A 14,251-nucleotide genomic window follows, 5' to 3' on the forward strand; every position below is an offset into this window, starting at 1 on the left:
CCCGACTTTTATGAAACAAAAATCTTAATTTTCTTCTGTCGAAGGAAAAACGTGAACAATCACTTCTTATTCTTAGAAAATTGGACATTTTGTTCCACTTGTTCCACTTTGTTCCACTTCTGCATCATTTCCTTTCGAGTAACTTATCAAATCTGCAAGCTAGATAACAGCATCAAAAGTCCTGCAGTTTTTCCCCAAAATTTGTTGTTGCTTTTCAAAAGCGACACATTGCAATTGCTACGCATTCATGGGGAAAGCCAATGGATGGAAGCATGTCGGAGCGTACACGGATTGTCGAGCTACTTCATTGTGTTGTTGTTCCTTTTTTTTTTCCTGTTTTCGGTGCATAAAATAAGTAAGGAGATTTACCAACTGAGCCGATCGATGTAGGCACGGCATAAAAATGCGGTATAACAGGCACCAAGATGCCTCATTGGAAAAGATACCGTGGAAGAACTCGTTGTTGGGGCAGTCTACTCATGGTGGTATAGGCAACCCAAAATACAATTGCGGCAGACTTCGATTACGTACATTTTTTGAACTTTATATTCACTACTAGGTATCGTAGGGTACTGGGGAGGTTTGTCGTATCGCTAGTTTGGACTTAGCGTTTAAGCTACATCTTAGGTTCTATCTGTGTTTTAATTCACGCATAACACACAAAGTTCTGATACATTCACAATTGTGAAAACTAGCTGCCATGGAGAGAGACAGTTTAAAGATTTGGGCACGGTCGAATTAGCCTCCTAAGAACCGGAGATTTCGTTCTCATGGTGAGCAGATTTGCTTGTTAAAACAAAAAATGTTTGGATTACAGATGGAGAGATTCGAAAAATATCCTATACATGATATTAGAGGGAACGAGCGGTCAGGAGTGTATTTCACTAAAATCTCCTCAAGCAGTCACATGGTAGCCGCGCCAGCAGATGTAGGTCCACGAATGCTCACGTGGATATCGACCGTCTGGTGGCGCCAGCGCATGGTCAGCTTTTGAAACGTCTCCTAGTGGAATTGCAAGATGCCGGAGCGGTTTGTGAGCCTAGGATTGATGCTCAAGGCCGAGTGCTTGGCCCCGGGTCAGATGGGCTGCTTGCGGAACTCTATGTTCACCCGGGAGACCCTCATCAGGGCTCCTCTGGGTCGACACTTTACTCGTGGGCGATCGCTACCCCCGGCATGCTTTGTATACGGCAAGAGGCCAGAGAGGGACCCGGACGGGATGGCCAAGTGCCTCAACTGGTGCGCCTACAAATCCGTTGAGGACTCCAAAGTCTATGGGGTAGACTATCACAAGACAAATGTCGAGAGTGTCAAGATGCGAATCCACAGGGTGCCTGAGTGGGTCCGATTTCGAAAGGAAAAGGACTTCCACCGAAAGCCTGTCAAACCGATTGTTCAACTGAAAAAGCCTGTCTTCCCTCTGGATATGACTTTCGGCAAACCAACTCGTCCTTCTACACCAATAGGCTGTTTGCTCTCACACTACTATAAACGGGAGTTTGATCAAATGGCAATCGAGTACGTCATGCTACATTGCAATGACTTTGTCCAAATAACCGATTTACGAAAAACCAAGTTTGTATTGTGAAATGCAACACATAGTAACGTACTTTTGAAGTTTAATTCAATGTAGAGGTGAAGTACATTCCTTTCCGCTAACTACTGATTACTGATTGCCAGTTCTATCGTCTTAAGTGGATAGGACTACTGTTAATGAAAATTTAAACCAAGCATTCCTAATACCTCTCTCGAGTAATAAATTCCATATAGATCAAGGTGAATGTTACGTAAGTGAGCCATTAACATCTATTTCGGTGGTGCAAATTGAGAACTAGTTGACGATAATTCTTACCTCGACCCTAATTTCAAACTGGTAGTAAAATGTCCTTTCGACTGATGATTTCCTCAATTTTGGTTTGACTTATAGGAACAACAGATCATACTTGACAGGCATGGCCATCGCGCAGAATAAGTCCCCACAACCCTACGACACACTAAAATCGGCGAACGCTGTGGTACGGCTGCCATCGAAGCAGCCTGCGCAGAAGCTCTGGACAATGAAGCGCTTCCGCTCCCAGCCGCCGCGTATTTCCAGCCGCTGGAGTCACGAGGAGGAGCAGAAGATGAGTAAAAAGATGTACGAGAAGCCGAACTGTGATGTGCTTTTGAAAAAATAGCTCATATACCCACGTGGTTAATAGAGAACAAATTGACGGATTGTGCTTCTCTTTTCTATCCTTTTTGTTCCGGAGACAGACAAGCACATCCTTTTCCTACCAACAAGCAATTTCCAAATCTTGGGGGACTCGGAAAGAATCCCGAACAACTGAAATTAATTATGATGTCTACCGTCCACCTAGATATTAACTACGAAAAATACCACCTCGTTGTAAAAGTTACTGTGTTGATCGGTTGATAAAAATGTGCAGTAAATTGTACGAAATTGTTAGATACCTTAAAACACTTTATAGCTGCACCTCAGCTATTCTACTGATTTCTGTTCAAGTTGTCCTAGGTTTATCAGTCGAGTCACAAGAAAAGTCAAATTCTTACCAAATGTGAGAAATGATGAACCTACGTCCATTACTTAAATAACTCTAAATGGAGTCAAACCTCCTCATTAATAATTAGTTTACTAACATCTACCATAACTTTCACGTATGTTAGATGTAGGGTGAATTCCCCAAAGTACAGGGCCACCGCTTGGAAGGTGCGAAGGCATGCACTTCTAGACAACTCACTTCTACACTTAGTTGTTTTTCCCAAGAAGGCACGTTTAACCAGAGCAGTAGGAAACTGCAGAGGCCTTAGTTACAGGCCGCTCAATGCACTAATCCAAAAAACCTAAACACCTCTGAGCAACTGCGGTAGAAATAAGAGCACCAGCCCGTACCACGCGATCCTCACTGGGAAAACTGACTACCGGCTCTTCATGCGAACAATAATTTGTGAAACGTTTCCGATTTGCCCGAAGTGATTCCCCTCAGAAGCTATGTAAGCTGAGGATAGAATGTGAACTAAAACCCAATCAACGAAATTCTGGAGGGTAATGAGAGCTCACAAAATGCAGTATTTACTGAAGCGTAAAAATAGGGCAGGCAGACCCGAAGAAGATGGCTAGCAAGTACACCACTATGGTGTTGTACAACGGCATTTCAACATTTTAAGGAATCACTAAACAACTGTCTATCGCCGTTTAATGACTTTATCAACACTGGCATCGAACTGGGGATCAGATAGGTTGAGAAGTAAGGTATTTGAATTGAGAAACGCGCGGTTGGACGACTGCGAAATCTAATAGGGAGAAAGAGAGGCGTTATCATCATGACCACTTATGCAAAAGAACGCAAAATCCAAATAAAAGTACCGTCCTAGCAATATTTGCAGCTGCCTTGATCTTCCTCAGTTTGAGATATCCAGGATTTGCCTGTAGAGCATCACCAATGAGCTTCGCCGCTTGTGCTTCACCGTCAGCCATGACAATTTTTTGTTGACGTTCCTGTTTTGCTCTTTCGACCAAAAACTGAGCTCTTTGGGCTTCTTGTTGAGCAATCTGGAGAAAACGACAGTGGGTGGAGAGGGTAGTAGGCAAAAATTAGCAAAGGGATCGAAGAATAACGCACCTGCTTCGCTTCAACAGCCGATGCGTAGACTTGCGAAAATGTAAGATCGGTGATAGATACATCATCAACAACGATGTGAAAATCACGGGCACGATCAATAAGTTGTTTGCGAATAAGCAGCGACACCTGTTGACGCTGTGTGATGAGTTGGCTTGCATTGAATTTGGCCACAACTGCCTTTAACACCTCGTTGACAATTGAAGGAAGAACTCGCTCATCATAGTCAGTGCCAAGTGTACGGTAAAGATCAGGCAGACTAGAGACCTCCGGACGAGAGAGGACACGAACAGTAATATTTATTGTCTGCAAATCTGTAAATGTGATTGGAAAACCTCTCATGGATGGTAAAAGGATCTTGTGGAAGTTATAAAGGATAACACCTTACTGCAGGTTGCGTAATCGGATAAAGTGGACACACGAAGGACCTAGGGCTGTTATCGGTTTAAAATAGGCAGGCAAACCCTCCAAATAGTATTAAAAAAACTACAAGCCCACACAAGACGGCGTATTGAACACAAGCAAATTGTAATTTGTTAATTGTTAAGATACTAGCACAAAAGACAGCAGGAACTACCTTTGCTTCCAGTGGGTGAAGTGATTTTCCTCGGCTTAGAGCGGATATCATAGATAATAGGATATTGGAACCAGGGCACACTATAAGATCATAGTGACAGTGGAGAAAAACTAACCGAAAATGAAGACCTTCTGCATAAATATCGGGTTTGACACCGCCAATACGGCTAAACATGATACCACGATGACCACCGTCGACTAGAATGATGTTGTAAAAGGCCAATGAAAAGTACCTGTGTAAAGTGATTTTTGTACTCCATATCCAAGAAGACCCAACCCAACAAGACCCAGAAGACCACTACCACCAACAGGAGCTAACTTTCGCAGTTGATTCATGCCACAAATCACGAAACAACAAACCGACCTCAGAACCCCTAGTGGATTAAAACAAGGCAGCATCTGAGGCTATGGCCAAAATGTGTTTTTACAAAAGCGTCGCCCAGCGACAACGAATAAAATTAGGTATTAATTAAAAAATTAGTTCGTTCAGCAGAAATATTGCTGATTAAGGTTTTGAACAATAGGCGATTTTTAAAATACTTTGTTATTGCATATTCAATCTACATTTAGTCAGTAAAACTTCAAAATTTGTTTTTTTATAACAAATAAGTTAATTTAAGTAAAACAGTTGCACGGGGTAGAAAGGGAATATAACACCGGAGCGGTTGCGTCAGGTTCTCTTACCCCACTGTAACGTCCCGAGGCTCCCTGAAGACGAAAGAAGACGCAATAGTCGGTCAGAATATATATATATATTCAGCACGGAGAAGGTGTCTGGGCCATTGGCATGGCCCAAAAGGCCAGCCCCACCAAGCGAGATACAAGGGGGCTAACTCAAAGTCCAAAAGTGGCGCCTAACCAGAACCGAGGGATAAACCACTATCGTATTACACCACACCCTGTAACTGTGTTCGCAGCCTCAGAACATGAAGACTGGCAAAGTTAACACAGAACCAAAGTGTTGTGCAAGCGTAATTCTGAAAGTCAAGAGGTTCTTTTTCGCTCATTGCTTCTTACTTAGAATTTACCTTCGAATCATAAGATTCTTACTGTTTATTAACCTTTTTTGTTAGTACTGAAAATTCCGACTTACTACTTTTATAGCGGTATAGTATTCGACCCCAAGGGCACCCGCCCCCAATTCGACAATTAAGGAAGTAGTCAAAGAGGACACACAATCCAATTCATGTTATTGAATAATAAACTTTTACTTAACTGTAGATAGGTACATGCCACGAATAAGAGAATGCGTGGTGACCTTCATTCAAGTCGTCCATTCGAGTGGTATTTTCTGCAGGAGAACAGTTAAAATCGAAAGCAGCACTAGCCAAGAATCACCTTGAAAATTTCCTTATGGAGCTGCCTCCAGTGCTAATATGAAGATGTCAATTAAGAAAACACGCGATATTTCCTCCACATCTTTACTAGCTGGTAAGATCCTAGATAGGTGTGACGGGACATCACTGAGGTGAGAACAAATTGGAGCAGAGGAATTGCCGCAAAATACAATCCCTATTAAGTTATTTACTGCCTTGCTTCCTGCTAAATGAAACCGCCTTTAGAATAGTGTTTTTTGATGACTAATTGTGCATATACTTCGTGATCTACACACTTTTATTTCCTTAAAACAGGTTCTTTATAAGAGAGAATGTATAAAAAGCGATCAGAGCCACTGCGGTCCAATTTCGTTTCGGATGCAAGCCGAATCCATAATTCTCGAGATTTAATGTAGCTATTGGTGGTATTAAAGCATCAACCATGTTGTGATATCCAACGCGAAAGGTCGCTGAGAGAAGTTATGTAATGCTTTGATTGTTCAGTCAAATTTTTGACTCATTTAAACGGATCTTGAATCTAAGTTTATTACTTCCGCTTGCGGCTTGACCTCCAGGCCAGCAGTCACTGGCTCACTTAAACATCGATTAAGCATATTCCTCCCTATTATTGCGCCTTTTTTTGTCTTCAAGGCAGTATTAGGGCGCCACAATACGACCACCCAATATACTTGCACGCAAACCTGGAATACATATGATATTTTGTATTCGTGCAGTTTTTCAAGCGTTTCGTTTATAACATGTTAGGTCCTTTTTGAATTTAAAGGAAGTCATAGTACTACGGCTCTTGCTAACGTGCAACAGGGTTGAGGGGCCACTGGCATGTCCCGGAGATCATGCCCTCCAGTGGAAGTATAATGACGGAGCATTGTGTTAAACAGACGATCAGCCTTACAGCGTGTGCCATCCACTTTCAAACATGGCTATGTTTGCCTGCAAAAAAACACGACGAAATATGCGATTTTGAAAAGTATTGATTTATAATATTTCAGGAGACAAAATACGATTTTGTTGAATATCAAGTAGAAATTTAGCACCTCAGGACTTTCCTGAAAACAAACAAAGGCAATACTTGGGCAAAATATGCATGTAGTTGATGTACAAGAATAATTGGGGTTATTACCATGGTCCACTCGGCAAAGTTACAATATCTACAAAGAAGCGTTAAACAACCAATTTAACCCACTGCCTATTTCTTTTTTGGGTATAGTTACAAAGCTTACTAGTCAGGTATCACAATAGAACGGGTGTTGTAAGGAAACACCCACGAGCCAGCAGCGCCATCTAATTTCCATCCAATTGAGCATGTACTTGATCCAGTTAGTTCACTACAACTAGAGTCAATTGCAGTTCACAATAAACCTGTTATTTTACATCACACCTTTGTCGTCAAGTTAGAATGTGGTAACCCGTTTTTTAATGGTCACTTTTTATTAACTAAATGTCCTTATTTACGCTAACATATAGCGCTCAAATCGAAACGGCTCGTGGTTCTAGCGTTGGGACTGTTTCGGATGAGTCGTCGAATCATATTTTTTTCATCGTGTTACGTGGAGCTAGGTACACAAATTGTTCTCACCACTGTCTTAGGGGTATATCTTCTCGTTTTCGTCTTCACGGCATACCTTTTGCTAGTAATTATATATTGGTATATGATACCTCTTGTATCTTATAATTCTCTTTTTCTGGGTACTTTTTCGCTTTCATGCTGCTATTTTATTAAATCTGTGAGTACCTGTACTACTTAACTGCATTCGCTAAACTCATTTTCGAAGGAAGTGTTAACACGCTTTAATAAAATTTATCTCGTGCTGTTGTTTATTGTTTTTGTGCTTGCCTTATTTAGTGCAGTCCCTTTACTAGGCTTTGAGCAATTAGTAAATTACGTCATGATGTCTGTAATCTTGATCTGCAGGTATTTTCCGTCAGTTTTCCCTCGGACGGACGGTCTTTAGTCGACTTAGGGATACCCGTGGCCCTATATCACTCTATGACAAACCTGTTTATCAACATCCCAAACGATCTCCGCAACCTAAGTCATCTTCTTTCGGTCGATCTACCGTTTTTCTTGGAAATAATGCCCGTATATTTAAACAGACATTTCTTCAATGTGGCCTCTTTACTTTCGTCTCTATAAATACCATTTTTGTTGGGTCTATGATTTGGAATTATGAGAACTGGAGGGCTCAAATTTCAAAGCACCGAAAGGGAGGTTTTCAACAAACCGTAAGTACTACACGCGGCCTTTTGTACTGCCATTGTTTCCCGGTAGCTGACTTCAGTTTTTCCTCCACAGCTACGCGGTTTTTTCACGGCGATCGTTGGCAGACCTCCAAAATCATCTGATATTTTTTGGGGTAAGCATCTTAACTTTTTCTATAAACTAGCAGATGACCAATACTTTGCTACTTCGTTTAGCCATTGCCTTTACAAATTTCATTATCTTCATCTGCAACAATAATCGTCGATACGGACCCACATTCCTTCGCTACTTTGCGAATTCTCCTTATGGACGTGAGTGATGATACCTACAACTCTTCTTGTCTCTAAAAATCCTCTTGTCGGATCCTTTATTTTTAACAGCTTGGCCAGCAACTTCCATGCTCCTCTCAATATTCTCCCACCAGATGTTCTTCCACATGTTTTTAAACATGTACGTACTTAATAACTTCACGCAACCTCTCGTACGAGTTCTCGGAATGGAACAATACTTCGCTGTCTTTCTTAGCGGTGGTAAGGCAGCCTTTTATGCAAACATTTTCATTACGTAAGGTATATCATGTTATAACCTTTACGTCCCTCGTATAATTAGGGTAATTTTTAAGTTTGTGGAGCTTTATTTGAAGGTATTATTTCCAATAATAGCAGAAGCCTGTCTGCTTTCCCTTGTCACGCTTTCTGGCAACGATAACCCATTCTAAAAGTAGTTCGACCTCCCCCATATGAACCCTGGGTGATAAGTTTGTTTGTTTCCCATGCGGATATGAAATTGAGTGCAGTGTTTCATTATCGATGGCCTCTGTCCAAGGTACTAGTAGAGGCGTGGTGATTGTTTATTTTAACCTAATATCCTTTCGGGATAGGCATCTTCGCCTCCTTCCTAAGCGCGCTGGTAAAGGCGGCGCGGGGCTCGCGGATCCCTTCCATCGGTGCCAGCGGGGCGGTGTGCGCAGTGCTAGGCGCATTCTGCATGCTGGAACCTCATGCGATGCTCTGCCTGCCATTGGTGGTGAACATTGTTCCTCATGCCTTTTCCGCGGGTTCCGCTTGCTGGGCTATTGTAGCCTTCGAGGCCTGTGGTGCCACTTTTCTCGCTCGCCGCTCACCCATCGACCACGCAGCGCATCTCGGTGGCCTCCTCTTCGGCATGTACGCTTATTCTCTTCCTCTATTTTTGATGGTTTAATATGTTCTCTCAGCATATCCATCGTGAGTAATCATTAAACCGCGCCACTGAAGCTTATTGGTGGACCTGACTCTACCGGACTCTTAGGCGAATCTGCTTCTTTATTCCCTGGAAGATATTGCAGAACTTGATTTCTTATCGAGTCGCATTGCACTTATCAAGTGGGATGTATATTACGTTTTACGGATTCTTCCTTCTTGCGAATAAATCACACTGGTAGAATTTTAATGAAAGGGAACTCTCAAAATGCTCTAATATAGCTAAGCTTTAAACCCAAGTTAGAGTTATTCTATTATTCCATGCTCACACACTAACTTGCGTTTGTGCTTTTTCGTGAAATCGCGACCTTTTGTAGACATTTTACTAGCGGTTACACTGTATCTTGAGCAGACAGTTTTGGTTTTCAAGAATGAGTATTTTTCCATCATTAGGTACTACGGATTGGAAGGAAAGAAGGTGGTTTTGAATCATCGTGACGCAGTGATCAAAGTCTGGCGAAGTCTGAAAGGCGAAAGCGGAAAAGCGAGTAAATAGCACCTATACCTTTATCCGAAACATGTCTTTGTGTACATAGATGCTGGACGAATTTCTCACATTATCGCCCTTGCGTTTGTGTTTTACCCTGATACATCGTGTAACTGTTGTGCCAAATGGTGTTTAATGATACGGGTTAGGCTTTTTATCAGCGTATCCTGATTTATTCTTCCAGCGAGGCGTGCGTAAGTCTTTAAACAATCAAGTCTTGATATAAATATTTTCAGTAAAGTGCTTTGGTATGGCTTTTGACTACCACAGAAGTAGATATTTTAGTAGAGACGCTGTGTGTTTCTGCGCTTGTAGGGGTTTTAAACATTTGCAGCTATTGACGCTGCGTCTGATAATTTAGGTATAAAAGACATATTACCCCGATCTGAAGCTGTTGAGTTCAATTTAAGTTTTTTTCTTCCTGCAATTATGTGCTAGTGTGAATTTTGGCTTTAGTGGGGGAATTACGCAGATGCGCCTCAGTGACGGTAGTAATTGACTTGTCTAATGTGCAAATCGGGCGACTGTGCAAGGATCGATGATTCCGTCGTCTTCATAAGTTATTCTGAGCTGACGAGCATCAGATTGGTAGTCGGTTACATGGGACAAGGCATCGACAGTGGGAGCTATCTTACGCATAGGCAGAGTTTGAGAGTTGGCATCGCAATGGTACCTTCAAGGAAGGTATTTCCGAAAATAAGGATGGATATGCTGTAGTTGTTGTTTTGCTGAATACTTGACACCTGCAACTCGACACACCCATATCTTCACACTTTTTTTCATTGTGATAGATGTATGTGTAGGGCGTGGATGCTAGTACTATGATAAATGATGGCAGCTTCAGATGCCCTCGCTCCTGCACATAAAGTTCAATTGGATCACTGAGGTGTAAGATCACATAGTACACGCAAAGTACGCCGCACCAGTAAGCTAACCCATATCTCCACTACTCTTTGGTCGTTTGCATTCACGAAACCCGTTTAAATAAATGAAATCAGAGGCGCCATAGTGGTCATTCAGGCCTTTGCGCCTACCACCTTAAACTTGTGTGAAATTTTGGTTTCTTGGAGGGGTGCTAAATCTCATCCCTAAATAACTTTGAGTACTGCTTGATTTACTCATTTTACAATTTAGTTACGGCAGTACATTCAAAACAAAACATGCAGGTAAGTACGAATGCACTCCACTATGACTCCTCTCTAATTTCATTTATTTAAATGGATTTCATAATCGCAAACGGCCAAAGAGAGGTGAAAGCATGGTCTAGCTTATTTACCGGTACGGCGTACTTTATGCGTTCTACGTGACCTTACACCTCAGTGATTCACTTGAACATTATTTTCAGGAGCGAGGACATCTAAGCTATCATCATTTTCTGTAACACTAGCGTCCACGCCCTATGTATACGTCTATTCCAGTCAAAATAATGTGAAGATTAGGGTGTGTCGAGTTACAATTGTCGAATATTCTGCAAATCAACAATTTCGTGTTTTTTCGAGGGTCGAAATCCCACAGGTTTCTAAACTAAAAAGCAGATGGGAAACGGGGTGATTTTACCATCGACGAATCTTGTGACCAAATACAAAACTAAAGCATGGTGCCATTAAGCAGGTCAAAGTGATGCATCTTTCACGCGCCGATATAGCTGCTGAGAATTTCCAAAAAAGCGGTGCACAGATGGCGCAGAAATCGGAGAATGTGTTGAGAGAATCATTTAACCTTTATGCAGAAGTGGTAGTGGATAAAGGAAGGCTTGTAAATTGAAGCAAAAGAAGTGCTTTTGAATGAAGTACAAACTGTCCTTACGTAAGAAAAAGTTCTCTATGGAACGAACCACGAAAGTACTCAAGTTTGGTATTGCCTTCCACAGATTTGCATCTGTGTGCAACACTATTCCACTTCTACGTGGAAATAGTGTTAGTGATTGAAAACAGCTAAAAGCCAACCAATGTAGCGCTAAAACAGCCTAAAATCCAATGAAGTCAAATACTCCTTTTTGGACACAAGAGACCGAGTGAAGTTTCTTCTACTGACAATATTTAAGTAGCTATTATCAACGTTCGTAGAAAAAGTGGATGATGGCATATGGGCTAGAGTAAGTTCCGTCAACATTTACAAGGAAATGCTTGCCATGATATACTAGAGAAGTCATTGGAATAAAGGACGTGGCAATGGGTGGGATGGGTTATTGCAAATAGATTGTTCAATGATCATAACTGGTGGCACGTAGTTGTACACGAGGAGATGGAAAAATAGAGACTGCGTAGGCATATTTGACCAAAGAGTAGGGCAACGGCTGATGATGATTTTGGTATTATCATTTACAATAGGATGAACTTTGCTGGTAAAACGTGGGTATGTAGATCAAAATGGAAATGCTAAGGGCTTGGAGTTGCAATTCGGCCTTCACTATGAAGCTGGGGTGAGCTAGATGTGCAGCCATTTGTGGTCCCCATAGGGGCCCTTTGTTCCTGGATATTTCGAAATCAATAGAAATTTGGGTTCGCATAGTTTATGCTTGAAGACAGTGGTATCATTCGAGATGCATTACTAAATGGAGCAAGGTGTGTTTTCTGCACTTCTCCATGGTCCTTATCAATCATGGATTCATGCATTCAAAAGCACTTTTTAGAAAGTCCCATCAATTTTAGCAAAATGAAGTCCTCAAATGCAGAAGAATAGAGGATGGCTTCAACAAACGCAATTCATAAGGGTTATTTCCGCAAGGATGATTTTGCTGTTACCAATTAATGCTCCATCAAACGCTCAGCTACAAATTAAAAATTGGGAGCATTTTTCGGTCGAGTGAAAGGTCTCTGTTTCGTCATCATGCTGTGTCGGATCAATCTTTCTGCGAATTTCTCTTTTTCGCAACCCAATATGAGTATGTGGGCTTGAGAATGGTAGGAGGCGTATTGAGGAAATTAAATTGCTCGTAACCTCAATGTTATTTTCTACACACATTACTGGGTCAGAACTGATGCAATATAATGCGCAAGTTACTGTGCCATCAGAAGTCACATCATTTACATTTAACGAAATTGACATTTTGATAATTCAGCATATAACGCATGTTGGTTGCGGCTCCCGCCACAAGCAGATACAATTGTGCCTAATTAAGGAGCGATTAAATATCATTTGAAGGTAAGCTGTTTTCAGGAGACCTGCAATTGGAGATTGAAGGGTCTTGGTTAATTTCCACCATGCGCCTATGCCAATCATAAAAAGGGAATGAGATACAAACAGAAGCAAACAAGGGAAATGTGCATAAAGCATATGTTTATGTGATAACAAGAAAAAAGTGTACAGACTGAGACGAGTTTAAGAGTGATGACCTGATCAAGATCAGCGTAGTTTTTGCCACATTAAGTCAAAGCAGACCAGGTAGCATAAATGCTTGTTACTTGTTGGCTGATGATTGACCTGAATAGAATCTGGAGCCATTCTCTCCGTGGGTTCAAATGACATCGTGATTCGGAAAGGTCGCCAATTCGGTCCCCCTTACGGTGGCGACTTAATAACTACCGTCAGGAGCAATGCTGGCCGGCGGAAGGATCGAACCAGAGATCAATGTGACCATGAAAGTGATAGTATTCTCCTTGTTGAGCAGTCGACTCTCTTTCCTCGTCCAGGAGTGACTTTACCTACCTGGCCAGTGACTCGCAACAGTTCCCGCCCTTTTTTAACTTCTTTTCCCTCTTAGCCAGCTACAAGCACATTCATTAACCCCTGCTTCGCAAGCACTTTCTCATATAGCCAACAAACTCACTGGGCATTGAAGCTAAAACTACGCACACCTACTCCAATAGTCTACTACTCAACAAGACCCTTGATGCCTAACTCTGCCAACTTACCACACCGAATAACTGCGGTCTGCTAGCCACGGGACACCAACACCGCCAACGCCAGTGGCGCTACCATGCCTAACCGCCTTTCCACCTGCTGATCAAATTTGGTAATGAAAAGCTCCGTTTGTATCTCTCACATCGACCATGGGAACCAAACAACAATGACAGAACACAGTGCAGCCCAATCTGTTCAAGGGAATCCCACAAGTGCCTTATTTCCTTTTTAATATTCAGTAGCTCCTTAAATGGAGTGAATGCATCCTCCAACTACGGGTAAGTATCCGCAATTTTGGTCAAATAAAGTGGCAGCTAACTTGTAGTCTCAGTTAAATAAAGCCTTGATGAAGTGAATTTGGAAACCATGGCACTCTCCAGCGTAATTATGAGTTTATTTTTGACTTTACGAGATTTAATGAGGTACCACGCAATAGATGTTTTGCACTACCGTTATTTGTAATTTAACACATTTCTGAGCATTGGATTGCAGGCGTACGGTTTCCTATGCGGAGAATACATGATAAACACTATTTAAATTCACGAGCCGATGCCCCCTCGCGTTGGAAAAAATAAGAGGCAATTCCATTCAGCAGCCTGGTAGTCTCAAATTAGGGTCGAAGTTAGAGGGACCAGTACGGGATGATTCCAGTCCGAGAAGCTACTTAGGCTTTTGTGCGAACGTTCCCATGCACATCAAACTGACATATGAAATGTCCTTGCCAAAAAAATCGTTTAGTATTAATTCGTGCTGAAAATATGAAATGCTACGTAATAGTTTCACTCAAAATCATTTTTGCTTCCTTCCTCATATCCACAGCTAGCCTTTACATTACATTCATCAACTCAACTCATTGTCCGCAAATCTACCGTCCAGCAATAACAGATGGAAAGCCAAATCCTAAAGACAAGGAAAAAAAATTATTTGCTGGAACCTTAAGATTAGAG

The 14,251-nt window shown here is 41.8% G+C and overlaps 3 protein-coding genes across 3 annotated transcripts; 2 read left to right on the top strand and 1 right to left on the bottom strand. All coding sequences in view use genetic code 11, as the record gives it.

The window, feature by feature from the left end:
- Nucleotides 1-1,018: 1,018 nt before the first annotated feature.
- EGR_02243 (hypothetical protein) lies at nucleotides 1,019-2,177 on the top strand (the record flags this gene model as incomplete). The annotated part of the gene is made up of 2 exons (XM_024491492.1): nucleotides 1,019-1,518; nucleotides 1,928-2,177. The coding sequence occupies 2 exons, from the start codon at nucleotides 1,019-1,021 to the stop codon at nucleotides 2,175-2,177; spliced, it is 750 nt and encodes a 249-aa protein (XP_024353998.1).
- A 1,009-nt stretch (nucleotides 2,178-3,186) lies between these two features.
- Nucleotides 3,187-4,532, bottom strand: EGR_02244 (Prohibitin-2; the record flags this gene model as incomplete). Its single annotated transcript, XM_024491493.1, has 6 exons — nucleotides 3,187-3,294; nucleotides 3,368-3,553; nucleotides 3,624-3,934; nucleotides 4,198-4,277; nucleotides 4,313-4,394; nucleotides 4,430-4,532. The coding sequence occupies 6 exons, from the start codon at nucleotides 4,530-4,532 to the stop codon at nucleotides 3,187-3,189; spliced, it is 870 nt and encodes a 289-aa protein (XP_024353999.1).
- Nucleotides 4,533-8,181: 3,649 nt separating this feature from the next.
- EGR_02245 (Presenilins-associated rhomboid-like protein) lies at nucleotides 8,182-13,407 on the top strand (the record flags this gene model as incomplete). Its single annotated transcript, XM_024491494.1, has 5 exons — nucleotides 8,182-8,263; nucleotides 8,614-8,899; nucleotides 9,368-9,462; nucleotides 12,893-13,095; nucleotides 13,342-13,407. 5 exons carry the CDS (start codon nucleotides 8,182-8,184, stop codon nucleotides 13,405-13,407), a joined length of 732 nt encoding a protein of 243 aa, XP_024354000.1.
- Between the last annotated feature and the right edge of the window lie 844 nt (nucleotides 13,408-14,251).

This window comes from Echinococcus granulosus, assembly GCF_000524195.1.
Source record: "Echinococcus granulosus chromosome Unknown EG_S00010, whole genome shotgun sequence".
Lineage (NCBI taxonomy): Eukaryota > Metazoa > Platyhelminthes > Cestoda > Cyclophyllidea > Taeniidae > Echinococcus > Echinococcus granulosus.